A 20,455-nucleotide genomic window follows, 5' to 3' on the forward strand; every position below is an offset into this window, starting at 1 on the left:
GTATATTTTGCTTAAAGGTATGATTTTCTTTATCATTTTATTTCTAAATCTATCATTTTTTATTATTGATTTTGTGGTTTATATATATATATTGTGTAGGTGTTTCTTAGTTTAAACACAAAATATATTTGTTAGAGGATTGCTATTGGACGTTCAACGATTATATGTTTGTTAGAGGGTGCTATTCGAAGTATATTTGTTGTGTTTTCTGAATATAAGTTTGTGAGATACTAATACTCGTCTAAACTGGCTGGAGGTTGTAATCTGGGTTGAGACCGTTCGAACGTGGTTATATACCATTCGAACGGTATAAACATGTTCGAACAGGATATTACCTTGTTCGAACGGTTGTAAAAACTATCTTAAAAATTATCTTACATATCATATAAATATGTAATATTGTAGTAGATTATGTATAGTATATATATGTAAGAATTAATAATATTTAAACTTATTATTAATATTATTAATTCTTAATAATATTTACAACTAATTACTTAATATGTCTTAAAATTATATTATAATTACATAAGGATTAATAATACTTAAACTCATATTAATATTTAAAAGAGAATAGTTGTAAAAATTATTTTACAACTAATTACTTAATATGTCTTAAAATTATATTATAATTACATAAGGATTAATATGACTTAAACTCATTAATATTTAAAAGAGAATAGTTGTAAAAATTATCTTACAACTAATTATTTAATATATCTTAAAATTATATTATAAAAACGTAAGGATTATTAATACTGAAACTCATATTAATAGTTAAACTCATAATGGCCATTGTAAAAACTATCTTACAACACACTTAAAAGGGATAGAATTATATTAGAAAAGATAATTAAACTATGAGGACTAACTTAACAAATATTAAAAATAAATTGTTGTGTTTTAATATATGTTAGGATACTTGGCATATATATTAGGATACTGAATATATATTGTATGTTTGTTGTGTTTTAATATCGTATCTTCTACTTGGCATTGAAATAAACATTAGACCCGTTCGAGAGTTATCAATCATGTTGAATGGTTGATTGATAACTCTTGAATTGTCCAGAGTGGACAGTTTGGGATTGTAAGATCATTTTCACAAACTATGAAACTATATCTGTTGCATCCGACATTATGATTTTGGTAGAGTCATCCCTTATTGTTCTCCGGATATGCAGTTTCGGTGAATGTGCATTAATGTATTACTCGTCGGTGTGCACGACCAACGAGCATATTTGGAGAACTATGGGGAGATGTTGCCGAAATCTTATTAGAAGTGACAGATAATAGTTGGTAGGTTGGCGATTATGATCTTACAATCTCGAATGGAATAGGACCAACTACCCGGTGAAATGAAGAATTGCACTACATGTTAGATAATTGATTGTTTGTTTATGCACGTGACTGTTTGCAATAGGATATTAGACATGGATAAGAGTTGGATGCGAGTAAGAGATCGGTTAGGTGATGATTACAATGTATATGCTGAAGGAGTTAAGAAATTTTTGGAGTTCGCATCCTGTACAATTGGCAGTGACGGTCGTATTAGATGCCCATGTCGACTTTGCAAGAATTTACGTTCTCATAAGATAGAGTTAGTGAGAGAGCATCTGTTTGTCAAAGGTATTGACCAAGGTTATACAGATTGGATCTTACATGGAGAACCCTATCCAACGTCATTTGAATTTCAAGATGAAGAAGAAGATATCGATGAAGATGTACATCCTGAGGTTGTTGGTGACGAGGCCGAAGAGGATATGGAACAAATGTTGGGCGACATTGGTGCGGAAATGTTTATAGATAAAAGTGGAACAGATCCATCAAATTCAAATGATTTGTGCCATGACACTTTTACCCGCTTATGGAATGATTCACAGCGTGAGTTATATCCAGGGTGTAGAAGGCACAGTAAGTTGTCATTTACAGTTAGACTACTTCATATAAAATCCATGTGCCGAATATCTATTAAGGCTGTCAATATGTTGCTTGAGCTGTTTAAAGAGGCACTTCTATCGGACAATATTTTACCTTGCAACTTTTACGAAGCAAAACAGTTGAAAAAAGGATTGGGGTTTGATTACAATGTAATAAATGCATATAAGAATGATTGTGTTATTTTGGCAAGAGAATGAGCAGTTGAATGAGTGTCCCATTTGCCATGAATCAAGATGGACAACTGAGAAGCAGAATGTGCCGTAGAAAGTTGTACGTCACTTTCCATTGATATGTAAGTTGTACAAATGCATGTGAATAATCCGAACGATATATCAGACGAACTATATGCACTGGCGCGTGGCCCTTCGAGGCGCACTGCTCGATATTCTACATGTATTTCTCGAGGAAGTAGATATCACATAATTGATTGAGAACTTTATAGGAAAACACAAAATAGTGGTGTCCTTGTCGAAGGGAGTCATGATGGAGAGAATGTTGATTTCTACGGAGTTATTATAGATATAATTGGAATAAGATATGTGAGGGAGCTTGTGGTTTATATATTTAAGTGTGATTGGTAGGATTTAAGCAATCCTCGAACGGGAAAATGCCAGGATAAATATTTTCTGAGTATTAATACATCAAAAAAATGGTATGAAGATGATCATTTTATTTTGGCTTCCCAAGCATCTCAAATATTCTATTTAGACGATCCTCAGTTAGGAAATCAATAGCAAGCAGTACAAAAGTTCTCTTAGAAATATTTTTGACGTTATCCCTGAGGCAGAGGGACAAGATGAAGAAAAAGATGATCCCTCTACTCAAGAAGCATACCAAGAGAGTCAACCTGCCATTAACTTATTTGTAGATTTGAGCCAGTATGAGATGATCCCATTACAAAGGGAAGATATTGAGGCTGAAATTGTTGAAGCGACAGTTGATCAAAGTGTTGACTTATCTGAAGTATCTACAGATGATAAGAGCGAATTTATAGATGAAACTGATACAGATGATTGATCGGTTTTGTGTTCACATGATATAGTATCTCGCAATTATGCCACCAAAGAGGAAAGAAGTTCGCATCCCATCTCCACCTGTTCTTAGCTCTCCGTCTGACTCACCATTAGAGATTGACATTACAGAACAAGGTAAATAGCTAATACTCACTTTTTTAATTAAGATATATGATAATTGATACAAGGTAAATAACTAATATTATTTTATAGAGATGACAGTACAATCTCGTCACGAACGAGGCACTACTAGAGACGTGACGTTGGAGAAATATTGTAAAGTAAGTAAGATTAAGGTTAACATTCTTGACGAACATACCGGAGGGGAGGGACAACAAGCAGCTTGGCTTGCTTCACATGTGGGTGCTCGTACACGGACTTATGCACCTTTGGCTACGAGGTCATGGCATAAAGTCCAGCAAGATGTGAAAGAGCTTATAAAGAAGCGTTGTTTGGTGCGTAATATTTAAATAAAAATATTTTTTTTTCATATTATTTAATATTCTAAATGATCTTTGTGTATATACTTTTTCAAGGATGACTTCGAACTAAATTTTGGTCAGAGAGAGGAGCGTAGGACTGTCGAAGAGCTTATGTCTAATGCATTCCGCAAGTATAAGACAAGATATCACGAGCATTACAGGAAGTATGAGACCAAGGAAGATGCACGCCAGCATCCTTTTCAGGATGTTCGAGCTGAAGCATGGGGAAAACTTTGCGACATGTTTGAGGATCCATCATATAAGGTAAATTAAATGAATTCTTTATATGTCATATTTGTAATTTCTCACTTACTAACTTTTACAACTTCTATGCAGGAGCGAAGTTCTATAAACAAAACGAATAGATCAAAGTTAAAGATTCATCATCATGCAAGCTCAAGATCTTTCCATCGACTATCTCAGAAATTGGTAATGTACTTTTTATTTATTTATTTTTTTATTCTATGTAGTTTGTTTTTAATATAGACTTTATATCTTAACAATGTCTCTTGTAGCAAGAGTCAGATACCAATTATGATTTGACAAAATTATATGCTGCATCACATATTAATAGTAATGGAGAGTGGACTCATCCCGATGCTCGTGAGAATTATGTAAGTATTATAATTTCTTTTAATTAATCATATTTAAATTATTTTGTCAATATTAATTTTATATGTTGTGTGTAGGATAAAATGGTTACCATTCGTGCTGAAACTGCATCAAATCATAATTTATCAACAAGTGATGTTGAAATTTTTATACAAGTTCTAGGTAAACGTTCTGGCTACTTGAGGGGTTTGGGTCGCTGTATAAAGCCTTCAGGCTCTTCATCAACATCAAGGACTACTGTCATTGCTTTAAAGAATGCAAATTCTAGAATCGAAGAATTGATGGCAAAACAACAGGAGTTAGAGGCTCAATTGACGAAACAAGTAGACATGGAGATGCACATAAAATAGCAAGAAGATCAACAAAGAGAGATGCAACTCCAAATGCAAGAACAACAAAGACAGATGCAGCTTCAAATGCAGATGCTTATGGAACAATTCAGGTCTCCAAACAATTGAATTTCATTATAAGTGTTTTTGCATATTGAACAATTATGTATAATGTACTGATAATTTTATTAGTATTTTATTTATTTAGTTCTGAATTATTTGATTAGTTTTATTTATATTGAACAATTTGTAATATATTTTTAAAATATAAATATCTATTTTGTTTTAAATTCGTATTATTGTTCAAGAAAATAATAATCGTTCAAACTCTTATCTTCCAAAAAAATTCATATTTTTGAAATATAAATATCTATTTAGTTGTCTCCAAAAATGTATGAGATGATATTAGTGATAATCGGACTCATTTCTCATTTATTTAATTGAGAGTTATCGGTGGTGACTTTTCGAATTGTTGACTTCATATTTCCAAGAATATTATAATATGCAGTCCTTGCGGGAATATTGTCATCGCAGCATAACTTGTAATATTTAAAAGGAATCATGATCATCATCGAGCTTACTAATATTATACACTACGTACCAATAACAAAGCTCGATGGATGGTAAAGGGATATAATTGTCGGTGAAAAAGCATCTTTGCAATGCCTTTTTTTTTTTTTTTTTTTTTTTTTTTTTTTATTCTTTTCTTTCTTCTTCAGAAAAAGGTCGAATTGATAAGACTTTCATTTTAAAAATTTGAGTGCTGTACCATCAGATCATATACCTTTAACTGCGTGACCAGTTCTTAAGAGGTAATTAATGTCTTTATAATATCTATGTATGTTGGTTCAGCACACCAACTGGCAGGTACGTACCAAATTATAACCACACTTGGCAATCTCAGTACCACACATAAGCAACATACATATATATGTGTGTGGTTGATTAATTATGTATGTAAATGATCAGGAATATATATAGCATGGTTAGAAATGCAAATAAGATCATGGCCTGGTCAATGGGTTTATAATTTACATAATATATGTTTTTTTCCCCTTTATTGAATTAAGAAACAATAACACAATCATGTGCAGGAAATGGACCCTAGCTACTTAATTTTTTATGGCAAGTATCTTCTTTTTTTCTTTATTTTAAGTCCAGTAACTCCTGACTATATATAAATAAACTAATTAGAAAAAATAGTAATGTTATATGTAGTCGTAGAATGCGTAAGTACTGTGCAGTCGTTTTGAAAAAGAGTAAAGTTTACTATTAAAAAATTATTATTTTTTCATGTAAATCTCGTATAAATCTCGTATTTATTTATTTTTTTAAAAATGATTGCACGGCACTTGCGTAGTTAGAACTGTAACTACTATTTTTCTAGAACAAAAACCCATGCATGCTGCTACCAAATTATACCAAGACTAGGCAAGGGCCTAGCAGTTGTTCATTGTGGTCTTGACCTGGCAATTATTTTCTTTTTAGAACTAAAAAAAAATACAAGTACGAAGAATGTTTCACGCTGTTAATTATCAAGAACGTACGTACCCTAAAATATGCATACCAAAAAGTCTGACTCCTGCATGGCCACGAAATCTTAATTTATTGCATTTATAATATCCAGCCGCGCACCCTTTTTTGGTTCTTAATTTGAATATCCTTCCAATTAAATTAATTAGGATATATGGATCAAATCAATCAGATGCTCATGATCAGATCGATCATAAGGTTGGCTTGGGCTAGATTAATTTCTATACTTAAATTCCAAATTAGCATTAAGAAGGCGACAATGTTGTTAATGTGTTGTGATTTGAGCAAATGGCCATAGACATAATCTGCATGTGCATTAAACTAATTAGTAACTTAATTATTTTCTTATTTTTTTCCACTAGAACACCTTGAAAAATAGCACATATCATGAAAAAAGGACTAACAACATTTACAATGACTTAATTGTTCAAACCCGCTGTGAACCTGACGCCTGTAGCCGGCAGCCATGATCGCCCGTCGATGAATCTCCCGGCAGTAAAGTAACTAGCCGTGGCAGCATTCCGAATAACGTGATAACCCGGCCATTTGATCCGCCCGGAAAGCGATGCCCCAGGCCCATAGTTCTTGTACTCACCGTACCACAGAGTGTCCAGGGCAAAGTTCCCATACCACTCGAGCCACCCTCTTGGCTGGACTAGACCACTCATATAAGTGTTCATGAAAACAGTCCTAGAATATTGCTTCCATGGCCGCCCTAGATAAGTTGGTTGGGTAGCAAAAATAGAGCTGTCTTGGATTGAAAACCCAGTGCTCTGATGTGGGTTTTTCCTGCCTTGGGCCGTAATTGTGACCTTTTGTAGTGGTAGTGGTACTCTAGTGAATATTTTGCAATTTTGGAGGACGGCTGCCCCATTGCCAAAAATGAAGTCTATGGTCCCATAGATACTGCATTCACGGTAGAATTGGCGGAGAGAGTGAACATAGAGGGTGTCTTGGTACCCTTCCATGCTGCAGCGGTAGAAGGCGGATTGGTCGGAGTCGACACGGAGTGCGACAGCTTGATGGTTTTCCGGACCAGCCGTGTTTTGGAATGTCATGTCCCTGGCAATAAATCCCTTCCCGGAGGCAGCTACAAGCATATAACATCATGAACAAATTAAGTAAAATCAATCATTTTGCATGCCAGTAAAGAAAGACTTTCCGAACATGAAGTTTTTGTGTTTTATGTGCCATATTAGGCCAATACAAAAGAATAACAAATAAGAAGGCATTAGAGCTAGGTACGTACCAACAGTGGCAGTTCGAAATGTTGTCCATCCTTGCATGAAATGCCGATTGCCTGTCACAATTGTCTGTCCAATCCCATCCCCGACAAACATAATATTGGTTTTCTTCTTCTTCATATCTATGTTCTCCCTATAAACTCCCTTCTTCACGTATATTAAAAACCTCCTATTGCTATAGCTTGGAGCTGCGTTAATGGCTTCTCCAATTGTACGATAATGACCAGTTCCGTCCAATGAGACAACGGCATCAAAATGCATGGCATGTGGGTGAGACTTGAGAAGTTCTTGATCTCCTTCTGTCATCCAATTCGGAAAACCCGAACTTTTCTTGGTCGTGTTAGTTCTAGGTGGTTTGAATGGTAAGCTATGTAGTTGAGTGTACAAAGCCAAAACATTGCTAATAAGCTGCGTCACTTGTTTCAAGCTTCCGCTTATGAAACGTTCGACGTGTCTGTCTGTGCCCTCAAAGCCTTCGATGCAGGTGTCCGGGTTGCTCAGTGCAGCACTCAGCCAAGCTTTTAGATTTCCTTCATAATGATCGCTCTTTAAACCCGCTCGAATGTTCTTCATCTCAGATAAAGACCATGCTAATTCGGAGACCGAAAAATCGAGAAGTTCTTTGCAATCCTCGATTGCTATTTGTTCACGGTAACTGAAAGACAAAGCAGTGAACCTAGTCATCTTTTGGATGGCTAACCTCGCTTCATTGAGTGTATTGCTAAGGGCAGCACTCAGGATCGAATTAGTAGGATTTTCAGATACTACTGTTGTTTCCAGCTCGGCCTGCAAATTTGTGAGGCATGAAGAATGATTATCAACGTTGGTGCAAGCTTGCATCATCAGGGTTTGCACGGTTTGGTCTGGTTCTTTTGAGGAAGGTCCATGCGAGAGAGCTTCAAGGTGAGGAAAAAGGGCGAGAATTAGAAGAAAATGGGCTAAGGCCATGCTGTAACTTTGGCTATGATAAGGGAGGAGAAAGGAAGATGTTTGTTTATGGTTCTTTTGAATTAAAAAAAGAACATATATATTATTTATAAATGAAGGCATGAAGGATTGTTTGCTTTCAAAGAAATGGTTATCTTTCTGAGTTCTAAAGCTATACCTTCTTTTATGCTTTTTCCCAAGACAAAGTTCAAGCTCGATCTTATGCTTTCTTTCGAGGGCATGGCCTAAATATTCCGTCCTATGGCTGAGTAGAATGCTTCGATAACTGGTATTCCCTAACGCCTGCTGCGTCTTGCACAATGAAGGGACCCTTGCTAAGATTACCTTTCCCAGAATCATAGTCGAGCACTAAAGTCTTAAAGCCCAGGACCTCATTCACATTGTTATGGTATATAAAGCATCACAGAGAGCACTTAGCTAGCAGGGAATATGAAAATATATATATACAAGTTTTGCATCTCACCTCATTTCTAAACAAATATGCTACAAATTGGCCATTTGGCAAGCTTTAGTACCATGGAAAGAAAGAAACAAGAAATGTCCAATCGGGCAGGGGATCCTAAAAAAAGTGAAATAAGCGGAAAAAAGAATTATTTTGGAAAAACCCCTTTCTCAAGAGAGGAACAGGGAAGAACTTCTCCATGATCTTCAAGAAAACCAATGACCAATGGTTGTTTCTAACTTGCAAATATGCATTGAGATTAAAAAAAAGAAAGAAAAAAAAAAAAAAAAGGCTTAATCCCACCTAAACATGCAACCCCTCGCATGCAGTGTCTCAAGTGTCTCTGAAGAAAGTACAAGTCTGAGACGAGAATTTAACTTGAGCTTTCTGATCCGGACAGAGCAGGCCCTAAGTGCAAGTTCAAACCCCTTTACCGTCACTTTCGTGAGATGCACTAGCTTGGCATCTTGTAGCCGTGTTAGATTACCCATCACCATGCACAGCCCCACATCTGACACAGCACAATAGCTCATATTTATCTGCCAACATTAATATATAGTTCAGTTAAAAACCCTTCCCAAAAATCCAAAATCAAGGGATTTTGCCTATATACATCGGCAGACATGTGTTTTATGAATCTAGATACAGATATGCACCCTGACTATTTTGACAATAGAGTTTTAAGTGGAAAAAGAAAACAGGTGACTTTAATTTATAGTAACCACTAATAACATGCTACAAACATATGTCACCTCATAATAGATTGCAATTATAAGGATGCTATTCAATTTGCAGCTCTAAAAAAGGCAATTTATACAGAAAGTTGGTGTTTTATTTGATTCAAATACTTTTGTAGTATTTACTTTTTATTATTTTAATTTATACAACATTAATTTGCAACATATTAAACTAGAATTCCATTCTTAAAGCTAGCTACTGACATGATTTCATTTGAATTCTTTGAAGTTCGACTCCACTGGGAAACGGTAGTGTATAAACATTTCTCACTTAAAAATATAGGTTAAGGACTTAATACAGGCAGAAGGGGGTTGTTTAGCAGCGAGTGTCTCAATTTGTAGTGGGACGTGAGTGTAATCTATTGGATCAAAGCATGGATGCCCCAGTGGCTTTTGAGAGCTGCACTGCTGAAGTGGTTAAAACAAAGTTGCTCATCAGATCTGGTAGGTTAACTGTTCTATTAGTCTATCTCTTTCTGATGTCCCTTCATCTTTACTTTGTCCTTTCAATATCTAGGTTTTGTTTTCAACAGATAAAACATAAAAGCAATTGAAAATAATGGGAAATGAGATTCACTTAAAAACACCTTCAAAATGCAAGACCAAAATAATGGAACACTTGCTATGCATTTATCATAGGCCTTACAATGTTATCACACCATTTGTGTTTCAAATTCCGATCAACCCCCCCCCCCCCCCCAAAAAAAAAAAAAAAAAAAAATCGTTGATATCATTGTCACATGCAGTGTCTCACTATAGAGATAAGGTTCCTGGAGATGGTTTGCTGCAATTCTCTCACACATTGTCTCTTATTATTTAGTCTCACTATGCTTGGTGGTTATGTTAGTCAGGACTAGTCTCTATCCTTATTTTTCTGTGAAAAAAACTGCATTTAAATTCGAAAGAAGGGAGCCATACCTGTCGCATGTTCCGTGAGTAGTAGGCAAGTGCCCAGAAACCAGAGTCATCAATCCTTTCACAATGTTTTAAATCCAATTCTGCCAGTCTCTTACACCCAGCTGCAACTGCTGTCAAACCCACACTTGTGATGTTGATGAGCCCACGCATCTCTAGGTCAGAGAGTTCCTTAAGATGGCCAATATAATGCATCCCCCTGTCGGTAACTCCATTGCAGTAGGACAAGTTCAGCTTCATCAATTTCTTGCAACCATTTGTTAACGCAGCTAATCCATCATCTCCTATACCTGTACAGCTGCAACCCAAAATATATATAGATAGATCGATAAGAATTCACCTAGACTATTTTCTCTACTCTCAATTGATAGATAAAAGGAATCCAGGGCTTAAATTACCGGTATAAATCGAGTTCACTAATTCTTGTACAGTTACAAGCGATATAAGCCAATCCTTTGTCTGATATGTTTGTGCACAGTCCTAATTTTAAGCATAAAAGTTCTGAGCATCCAGACAAATATTTGAGTCCTGCAAATAAGAAGAGAATTATACTCAAAAACAATTCAAACATAATTAGAACTTGAAATAATTTGGAACAGTGTGACAATGTATTTCAACAAGTATACTACCAACGCATGCAAAAGATAATGAAACAGATTCAGGATCTGCATGTATATTAACTACCTTTTGTAGAAGCACTAAGAAATGAAAGCAGATTAACCATAGTTAATATGACAATACTCAAGGGATAAACTTTGAAAGCTTACCTTTGTCATCTACGCCAGAGCAATCAGTCAGATCAATCTCCTCAAGTCCCAAACAACATGATCCAAGCTGATTGAGACTCTTCTCAGTGACTTTATCGCAAGACTCTAACTTTAGGCACACAAGCTTCCAACAAGATTTTGCTAAAGCCGAAATTGCTGCATCAGTGATGGAACGGCAACATGTTAGATTGACAATCTTCAAATCCACACAGCCAGATACTAGCTGCATGATGCCCATGTCGGTCACCCCAACACATTTGCTCAACCCAATTTCCACCAACGACTTGCAATTGGAGCTGATGATCTCGAGACTTGAGTCAGAGACTCGAGCCCCATCAATTCTTATTGTGTTTAGATTCTTCATGTCCTTCAAGCAGTGGAGAACTGTTGCCGGAAGCCTCTGAAGGAAATCACAAGGTTCAAGCATTAATAAAATACAGACAGATACATACGCACATATATATTAGGGAAACCAAATACATGCACCAAATAGCTAAGAATATTACTCACCGAGAGACAGCATCCAGCATTGAGCTGCAGAAGACCGTTATGTCCTCTTGCTACAGATTGTAAACCAGAATAAGTAAGAAATTCACACCTAGATATGTCAATCACCTGCAGCCCTTGGAAAATATATAGTGTACAATTAAATTAATGATTTTCAACCATATGTGTTACAATTAATACTCATAATTGTTAATATCAGCTCAGAAAAAAGTTATTTACGAGTTAATTTATTTTCTAATTGTTTGTTTGGTTGAATTGTCTATTGTCAAACCTATTTGTAAAATATGGTGCCCAATTATAAAGTATCTCACCTGTAGCAATGGGCATCTATTTTCGAGAAACTGTAAACCAACATCATCTACAAAAGCGCATCCCGACATAGCTAAAACCTCCAGTTTCGGCAGAGAAGCAATTGAACGTAGAGATTCACTTGTAAGCTGAAACCACGCCACGCATCATATTTCTTTGGTAAGAACTAAGAATCATATTTAACCAAAAATAAACAAATAAAACACGTAGCATTTAGATTGAAAAATATCTATTAGTTTGCCAAAAAATGTCAACGAAATAAACAATGCAACATGTTATTGTGTCTGCTTCTAGCATGCTGTTTGATCACCTATATATGATGTTCTCACTTGGGTTGGGTAGATAAACCATAAGATTTAAGTAATTCTTCAACTTGTTTAAGATTCGTCTTCCATGTTCTTTGTTAGGATGCTGAGCAAGTGGAAGAACACTATCGAGAGAGAGAAAAAAAAAAAAAAAAAAAAAAAAAAAAAACAGAGGATACTGGGAAAAATAGCTCAAAAACTAAAGCTTTTTTTTTTTTTAATAATTAAAAAAAGGATAAAAAAGAGGCAACTAGTGGAACTGGTATTACTTGGCCCGAGCTTCTATATACTTGAAGAGAGATATACATTGGAATGACAAATGAAGAAAACTTCAAACTAGAAAAAGTTGATCAGAAACAAAGAGCTAAAAACTAGAAAAACACAAAGTAATAAGAGAAAAGCAAATGTTTCACTTTCCTAACTAGAAAGGGACGTCAAAATGGCAAGGTACCCCCAGATTACGAAAGAGTTCGAAATATCAATCTCAAGCACATATAAAAACTACAATTTCAGTCCCAATATCCACATTTTCAAACCTTCCACCATTTCCAACTATTCAAACAATTAAAGAGAGATAAAAAGTAAACCTTGAGATACGAAACATCAAGAGACTTCAAGTCCAGACATTTCTTGCACAAAAGATCCACACCCAGATCGGATATCTCCATGCACCACTTCAAGCTCAGCCTTTCCAGCTTCCCACACCCAACCGCTATCTTTGCCAACCCAACATCGGTGACCCCCAAGCACTTGTCCATCCTCAGCTCCCTCAGCCCTTTGGCACACGATATCGCCGAGGCCTCCATGTCCCCGTAACCCCAACAGTATGACACGTCCACCGCCTCAAGACGCGGACACGCCCGCAACAGCAGCTCCAACCCCGAGTGTCTCAACCCGGTTGCGCCACTAAGCGTGAGCCGAGTCAAGCACCGAGTCCAATTCAGCCATTCAGGCCGGCTCAGTAGGAGCGAAATGGCCCCATCTTCGATGCGCGGGCAGACGGAAAGGTCGAGGGAATCTAGGTTCGTGTACTTGAAGAGAAGGCGCTGTAAAAACTCGAACCTGAGGATTCGGAGGGATCGCCGAGTAACCAAGTCGACTCGGAGGAAGTTCTTGCAGACGATTCTCCACGTCTTTCGGTCAGAATCGGAGCCGAGTCTGGTATAAACCCGGACGAGTAAGTCTTCGGTTAACACAGAAAGCAATGATATGGGCGACATTAAAACGGCAAAGACGAGGTGGAGGTGGAGGAGGAGGAGATCGATCCCGGTAGGTAGTTACGGAGAGAAACTGAACCAGACCGAGACGGCTTCTACCAATCCAGGTTCATTACCAGGGACACTCGGTTTGTTCCGGGTTGGCGAAGAAAATCTGAGCTTGGCTGAGAGAAAGGTGCCGCCGAGAAAAAGAGGGAGGGAGCGTTGAGAAATTGCTGGGTGTGGGAATTGACCATGATTGTACATGTAAACACAAACAAAAACTAGTTTGACTTTGGTGAGGTGGCACAGAACTATTGGTTAAAGGAGCGGCCCGGCAAGTTCCTCGAAAGTGGAGCGTTCATAAAAGTAAGTTAAGTAACGGAGTACTGTTATGTACGGTGCCGTTCATGGGTCCCACCAAAAAACCGTACCTATCTTAGTTTGACTATCGAGGGCGTGGAAAAAGAACAAGTGGTTAAATCCAATTGGCTGGAATGGAGGGGACCACAGCCACCTGCTCCTCCGTATTTTTCAACGCAATTTGTGACACTTTCGGAACGTTGAGAATTGGGGAAAAAAATGTTTGAATATGTTTTTTGAAACGAAGTCCTATAGATTTTTTTCGAATCGAAAACACTATTTTGTCCATTTAGTTTAATCGCCCAATTTAATCGTTGGTCAAAATTATTTATTTTTTTTTAATAATTAAAAAAATAATTTTAAATATATTAATATATTTTTTTATTTTTTACAAATATTTAAATATATTAAAAAATAAATAAATAAATAAAAAAGGGGCGCTGAGTGGTACGCCAGCGGTAAAGGTGGGGCGTAGTAGCCCCACCCAGTGTGTTCGCACTCAAGATATTTATAGATAGTAAAATTTAAGGAGAAATATCCTGGGAAAGTTTTATTATTTAAGATAATCTTTTTTTAAAAAAAAAAAAAAGAAAATCAAGATGGCCTGTTGCATCTCGAATTTCCACATAATCCAATTCAGTATATTTAACCAAAAACAAAAAATGATTGGTCTAAATAAACAATTATCAACAAAGTAATTTAATATTGTTCTTAGTATTTTACAAAAATTATTTGGTTGTTTTTTAAAAAATGCAACGCTGCTTGAAAAGGAAAAGAAGTAGATAATTTAGTTAGTTTTATCTCATCTTTATCTTATTATTATAATTTTTTTAAATTCTCACATAAAATATAATAAACAATTTAATTTTTTTAAATCTCATAATAATAATAATATTAAAAAATAATATTTTAATAAAATTTTATTCAACTTTTAAATCTCATTTCATCTCATCTCACTATCCGGACTAGTTCAAATTCTTACTGGTCTAAATTTTACAACCAAGAAAGAAAAATCCAGACAACCTCTCAAGCCTTTATTCCCTGTTTTATTTCCTTTATTTCAACAATCCATTTTTTTTCCATTGTTTGTTCTCCACAAGTTTCACATATCATTCACTGTCTTTAGCCGTTTGACCACGAATATGTTGTATGCACGCCAGTTTGGTCAAAACTTTGACAGAAAAGTGTTGACTCCTCGTACTAAAAAATAAATAATTGAGTCCAATGGTTTTTAGAATATGAGATATTTACACTTGCATGTAAAGATTTTTCCGAAGCCAAGGGCATGGATTAATCCTAGCACCATTTTTTCCCATCTAATTTAACCAAAAACTGCAGGATTATGGACAATAAACCAAGAAATTGCATGCAAATCAATGCGAAAATCTGTATGGATTTTATTCATTAATGTAAAATTACTGATACAAACAAAATATAAATTCATCTTCTCATGTTAAAATCCATCGCTTGTACAAGTCATCACTTCCTTCCACAGGTGAGTAATTCAGAGCTGGTTGCCTTGTGATGAGATCAGCTCCATCTGTTCCCATCAGTACTGCCTTGGCATTCCAGTACCAAGGTTGAAGATAAGGTGAAGAAATAGAGGAGGAATATGAAGAAGGATGAAGTGTTACAGAACCCCAATCTCTAGCTCCAAGCTTTGCCTCGTTTAATCTTCTCCTAGTTAACAAGCACCCCAGATCTTCCTTTTTCATCTTCGATACACTTATGAGTATTGAAAGACATAGAAGAAGGGCTAATGCTGCATCCTCTTCAGCCAACAATTCAACCACCAATAGCTTCCAATTTAAAAGAGCCGTAGCTCTTCCAGTTGGGTTTTCCTCCGTGAACCTAACAATCGTTACAAACCCTTCCTCCTCTTCATCTTTCTCTCCATCTTCGTCTTCCTCATTTTGATTTTGGATTTCTTCGTCTTTGCTCTCTGACTTGATGTTCTTCAACTGATACTGCATTTTTCGCCCTTTCAATAGCTTCACCTGCGGCTACCACAAATGATTGATTAATGACCTAAATTATAAGCCAAATAATCTAAAATGTATAAAATCGCATGATAGCGAGAGAAAATTTCCACCCAACCGAGGATTCAGGAGATGCTTGATTTCCCAGGTAGAAACACAGGCTTGATATAGATGTAGATGATTCCCACCCAATAATTAGTTCATCTCCTGTTGAAAAGTTCCATGCAGCTTTCCATTGTTCTGGTGGTTCTTTTGGTGTTGCCGTTGCAATCACTTTCTCTGTACTAGATGGCAACAATGACAGCAAAAGTGTTTACAATTTGATTCTTAGGAGATGTGGACAGAAGAGGCGGAATTAAGGTTTATGATCCATTAAGAAGCCAACATCTTCACGGACTTTGGTTTATTAGAAAAACCATAAATCTTTATGGTCTATTTTCACAAATGACACACATAATAGGAACGATCATTTTTTAAACACTTTTATGTTTATGGTATCTTTAATTTATTTATATACAACATACCAGGAGCTCTACCAATGGAACCAGCAACATAAGACCATGAACCTTCACGTATCTCAATAATCCTATCCTCCCATTTCACAGGTGAGGGAATTTCACCTCCTCTTCTCCAAAACCCTCCTCCCACCCTACAATTTGTATTCAAATTGTGTTAATTAGTAAAAGACAACGACATCATTAAATTCTCTATTGAAATCCCCATTCGAAGAATACAGGTAGAAGTTTTGAAAGTTCACCTCATTCGCACAACAAAACACTCTCTTCTTGCATGATCAAGAACAGTTCTTGACAACCAACGGCCTTCTTGAGGCCGATACCTGTTCATTCTGAGAATCAAGTCGGATATCATTGCCCCTGAATCATCCGTGACTCTGTCAGGGACACATTTCAACAAGTATGGTGCTTGAACTGGTGGAGTAATTGAAGCAATGATTCTAACTTGTTGAGAGACTTCTCGTTCCAAAGTTAGAGAGGGTGCTCTTAATAATTCATTCCAATGGAATGTAACAGTCCCTTGCAGGTTACTTCCTTTAAAGCAGTGGCCACCTTGGCGAAAAATCTCAAGTACGACGCCCTTGGTTCCAAACTCACAACAGAGATTCCAAGACTTTTGCCAAGAATCATGGTGGAAGTTGGACTTGCTTTTATCAAGCTTCAACTCCTTGTGACCTCTTAACATTCTAAGACGAAGAAATTCCCATGTAACATTCTGTTGCGTGGCCAAGTTAAGCTTTACAAACAAACAGACCTGTGTTCAAAATAACAGCAATGGTTTCACTAATGTAGACAAGAAGTACCTCCATTATGTTTGTTGAGGAACAAAAGGACATTTCTTCAATGCTTGGTATAAAAACTAACATTATTAGATTGAAATACCTCTAATTGAATAATTAAATCTCATGATCTATCACACACATGAAACCATGATTCAATAAATAGAGCTCTCATATGAACTAACTAATCATGTTTAATTAGACTGCTTATCATTGGACTTTATTCACAATCTAGAACCCACAGCAGCATGATGAAGTCGAGCACAACTGCATGAATGTAAAGCCACAAGAAAGAACTTTCAAAGCAGCATTCTGATATAAAATAATTAGCTATTCTCATAAGTCTTTTTTGATACGTAATTAGCTATTCTCATAAGTCCCCCAAATAAGTTAAAAATCTAGAAAAAAAAAAACAATATTTTACAATATAGTTTTACTTATTAGTGAGAAAAAGTTCTTCATCACTTCATTGTCTCCCAATGCATCAATAGTTTCACCAACTATTTATGAACCTCTGAAATCCTCTTACATAAGTTTTTTGATCAGTAACTATACTCTTATTTTCCAGTGTTCTTGAAGGTACATTCTTTATAGGTCACTAGGCGAAAAGTAGACTTTTCAATTATCTGCACAGTACAAGAGAAATTACGATCCTTTTGTTATTCCCAGAATGGTGAAGTTCACATATTGCCTCCAGCTCAAGCTTCCACTAATGTGATGCTCTTGGATGAGGGATTCGTTCATCTAAAGAACTCTATAAGCACCTTGCCATGTTCTCTGCCCTTGAGTTTGTTATGGGGCTTGCAAGTTTAACAGCACCTTCCCATATCCACCAGACAAGATGATAAAAACTTTGGTATTGTCCTAAAATATTCTTCCAATTAAAAGATCTAAGCTTGCCTGCTGGCTGCTACTAATCTGGGTTAGACATTACAAGATTAATCAAGAACGTTTGCCTCATCGTTGCAGCATTGCTCTAGCACGTAACTTGTAGCATTACATGGCTTGTTTTCAGATATAGGACCTATAAAGAACCAGCAAGTAGCTTTGGTCAAAGAGGGGAAAGAATCACCCGGGAAAGAAACTGTAATTGCAGTTAGTGTGCCCAACAGAACTTGCAAGAGGACTTCAACAAACAGTAAATGCCAAAAATTTCTCAAGCCAGAAACTACCTTACACAAACGGCTAAAGCTTCACTGTAACTAAGAAAAGTATGGGTTACGGTAGTGGAAAAGAAGAAACTAAAGACATCTTTAATAGGAAAGAAAATCTAAGTTATCTTGCTTGAACTGAAAGGGCGCAGACTTAAAATTATCACTTCCCACTATCAGAATTGATGGAACTCAAAATGAAATAGATTAAAAGTTTCTAAATTGAAGTGGGTATAGACATCAAGTTGTGGTCCTTAACAGGAATGTAATGTTCAAGACAATGTCAAGCAAAACACCTAGCACAATTGAAGTGGGTGTAGGCATCAAGTTGTGGTCCTTAACAGGGATATAATTTTCAAGACAATGTCAAACAAAACACTTGGAATAAAAAGAGAGTGCCAAACTAACCTCAAGTAAAAACCTAGGTAGCATGGACTTATACTTGGTGTTAACATCTGTATCAGAAACCTCCCAGTGAACTGGCGATTTGACTGAGGCAGTTATCTCCGACTTCAAGGTTATATCTCCACCAGCTTTTCCATATGGCTGATCAAATGCCGTCTCCCACAACATCTTTGTCTCTTTCACCTCTTTTTCCTTCACACTTTCCCACACAGTCACCACCTTCCCCATATCACCCTCCATTTCCTTCAAGTCCTCTGCGTATAGTGTTGGGTAGCTCTGATATATTCCACACCATTAAAAATCAGAGCTGTACTCCTACTCGGTATACTTGATTGAGAAAAGGCACGGGAATTTGATTATATGGAGCATTTTTAAAACAACTCAAGAAAGTACGGATATAATTTAGACATTACCAAAATTAAAAAAAAAAAAAAAACATTAAATGCAAATATAGTTAACCCAATAAAAATAATTTCTCCAGGTCTCTTTTCTTTACGTCCTGAGTAATAAATACTGTCATTTTGAGTCTTAACTATAAAACTGCTGTAAAACCAAAAGAGAAGCCCAATGTTAAGGAAAACCAACCTGATGTGTCAGCCACATTAGTAGGATGTCTGATGCAGGCACGAAACGAGAACACTCATCAGAAAATCTCTGCAACATATGCAAAAATCCCTTGTACCTCTGCCTTGCTGCAATTAAGTACACAATTTCAGACCTATATGCCTCTGAAAACTTCGAATACAGGAATCTATGTTTTGTGACTTCCGCCAATAACTCTTCGTCTGTGACAGCTGGGATTCGCACATCTAAATCGGTTTCATTCTCGAATGACTCAGATGGGTATTTACGACTCCAAATTTCTTTGCATCTCATCAATGCATACTCTTCGTTCCCTTCATTAAAAATCGCCGGTTTACCAATGAGTTTTGAGAACCTTAACTCGCAATATTGCCTGTAACTCACCTGAAAAATGGTGTTTTTAACTTCAACTTCTTATTGATATCTATATAATTTGAAATTAAAGAAACTCAAACATCTTAGTATCTTACATGGAGTAAGTGGAGGATTTAAGAAAAGAAAAGTCCCATATGTTACTTGTGAAATCCCATGTTGTCTTGTGCATGTGGTTTCTTAAGCCAAAGATATGGTTAGCTCAGTTTAAGATAAAGTACTTATTTTCTCTTTTATTCCAAGTTGTTTCGAGGGTCCAAAATATTGGCGTTACTTACAAATCGCTAAAAAAAAAAAAAAAAAAAAAAAAGCCAACTTTATTTTCTTTTGTCATGCTTTCTCAGGAACCAAACGGAACTTTACTTTACCGGGTTCAAAGTGTGGCAAAACCAAACCCACTCGACATCAAGAGGAGGAAGGACCAAAGGAGGCGCTGACCCCACCACCGTCAGATCAGAAACCAACGGCATCCACAGCTCATTGTACCTGCAAAATAAACCAACACTTAAAAAATCCACCGTCCGAGCAGATTACTTCAATAGAAAGCCTAAAATTGTCCGTTGAGACCTTCTTATAGCTTCAACAACTGTCGCTTTCTCATGAAGCCACTGAGTATCAGCCACAATCCTCAAGAACGCGATATTTCGCCTGGCAGCTGAGACGAGATCTACCCCAACTAGTATCGCTTCCACTTCCGGTATCCCGCCGAGGCTTCTTCCCGACATGGTACCCGAAATTTCGGAACTGTTACGACTATCCGACATGACACAGGGACAGAGAGACGAAGAGAGCGAGATCTGTAACCAAGAAACTTACATGATCGATTTGGCTCGTTGAATGATCGAGGAAAGTATTCACGACAACAGAAAGAATATAATAATGAAAAATATTGGAGCTCGAAGAAAAGAATATAAACACGACACGGGGACAGAGACAGATGGGAATGTTAATAATTAATTACGACGTGGCCTTTGACATTTTTAAGGTTGGGGAACATTCAGCCACATGGTAAGTTTTTGTCCCGTTGCG

The 20,455-nt window shown here is 36.5% G+C and overlaps 3 protein-coding genes across 5 annotated transcripts; all 3 read right to left on the minus strand.

Annotated features, from left to right (window-relative positions):
* Positions 1-6,232: 6,232 nt before the first annotated feature.
* On the minus strand, positions 6,233-8,583 carry LOC121260780 (putative pectinesterase/pectinesterase inhibitor 22). The gene is made up of 2 exons (XM_041162797.1): positions 7,160-8,583; positions 6,233-7,000 (listed from the first exon to the last, which is right to left on the minus strand). The coding sequence occupies exons 1-2, from the start codon at positions 8,439-8,441 to the stop codon at positions 6,330-6,332; spliced, it is 1,953 nt and encodes a 650-aa protein (XP_041018731.1). The 5' UTR covers positions 8,442-8,583; the 3' UTR covers positions 6,233-6,329.
* Positions 8,584-8,781: 198 nt separating this feature from the next.
* LOC121260781 (F-box/LRR-repeat protein 3) lies at positions 8,782-13,530 on the minus strand. Its single transcript, XM_041162798.1, has 7 exons — positions 12,672-13,530; positions 11,782-11,907; positions 11,474-11,578; positions 10,964-11,363; positions 10,595-10,724; positions 10,200-10,494; positions 8,782-9,083 (listed from the first exon to the last, which is right to left on the minus strand). Exons 1-7 carry the CDS (start codon positions 13,302-13,304, stop codon positions 8,838-8,840), a joined length of 1,935 nt encoding a protein of 644 aa, XP_041018732.1. The 5' UTR covers positions 13,305-13,530; the 3' UTR covers positions 8,782-8,837.
* Positions 13,531-15,018: 1,488 nt separating this feature from the next.
* LOC121260553 lies at positions 15,019-20,330 on the minus strand. 3 transcript variants are annotated; one of them, XM_041162479.1, is made up of 8 exons: positions 19,994-20,326; positions 19,795-19,912; positions 19,058-19,438; positions 18,476-18,748; positions 16,380-16,891; positions 16,147-16,271; positions 15,741-15,901; positions 15,019-15,640 (listed from the first exon to the last, which is right to left on the minus strand). In XM_041162479.1, the coding sequence occupies exons 1-8, from the start codon at positions 20,188-20,190 to the stop codon at positions 15,092-15,094; spliced, it is 2,316 nt and encodes a 771-aa protein (XP_041018413.1). In that variant the 5' UTR covers positions 20,191-20,326; the 3' UTR covers positions 15,019-15,091. The 3 variants fall into 3 exon arrangements, with proteins under 3 accessions (XP_041018413.1, XP_041018414.1, XP_041018416.1); XM_041162480.1 differs by lacking the exon at positions 19,994-20,326 and having other exon boundaries at positions 19,058-19,427; XM_041162482.1 differs by lacking the exon at positions 15,019-15,640 and having other exon boundaries at positions 15,878-15,906; positions 19,994-20,330.
* Positions 20,331-20,455: the final 125 nt, after the last annotated feature.

Source organism: Juglans microcarpa x Juglans regia, chromosome 4D (genome assembly GCF_004785595.1).
Source record: "Juglans microcarpa x Juglans regia isolate MS1-56 chromosome 4D, Jm3101_v1.0, whole genome shotgun sequence".
NCBI lineage: Eukaryota > Viridiplantae > Streptophyta > Magnoliopsida > Fagales > Juglandaceae > Juglans > Juglans microcarpa x Juglans regia.

What these genes read in the sequence shown, in the direction of transcription:
- LOC121260780 (XM_041162797.1), bottom strand. Translation starts at nt 8,441, where the DNA reads ATGATTCTGGGAAAGGTAATCTTAGCAAGGGTCCCTTCATTGTGCAAG. An exon ending in ATTTCGAACTGCCACTGTTG is followed by an intron (nt 7,001 to 7,159) that starts GTACGTACCTAG and finishes ATATGCTTGTAG; the next exon opens with CTGCCTCCGGGAAGGGATTT.
- LOC121260553 (XM_041162479.1), bottom strand. Translation starts at nt 20,190, where the DNA reads ATGTCGGATAGTCGTAACAGTTCCGAAATTTCGGGTACCATGTCGGGA. An exon ending in TAATGTGGCTGACACATCAG is followed by an intron (nt 18,749 to 19,057) that starts GTTGGTTTTCCT and finishes GGAATATATCAG; the next exon opens with AGCTACCCAACACTATACGC. An exon ending in TTCCATTGGTAGAGCTCCTG is followed by an intron (nt 15,902 to 16,146) that starts GTATGTTGTATA and finishes CATCTAGTACAG; the next exon opens with AGAAAGTGATTGCAACGGCA.
- LOC121260781 (XM_041162798.1), bottom strand. Translation starts at nt 13,304, where the DNA reads ATGTCGCCCATATCATTGCTTTCTGTGTTAACCGAAGACTTACTCGTC. An exon ending in ATGCTGGATGCTGTCTCTCG is followed by an intron (nt 11,364 to 11,473) that starts GTGAGTAATATT and finishes GATTTCCTTCAG; the next exon opens with AGGCTTCCGGCAACAGTTCT. An exon ending in CTCTGGCGTAGATGACAAAG is followed by an intron (nt 10,725 to 10,963) that starts GTAAGCTTTCAA and finishes TCTTATTTGCAG; the next exon opens with GACTCAAATATTTGTCTGGA.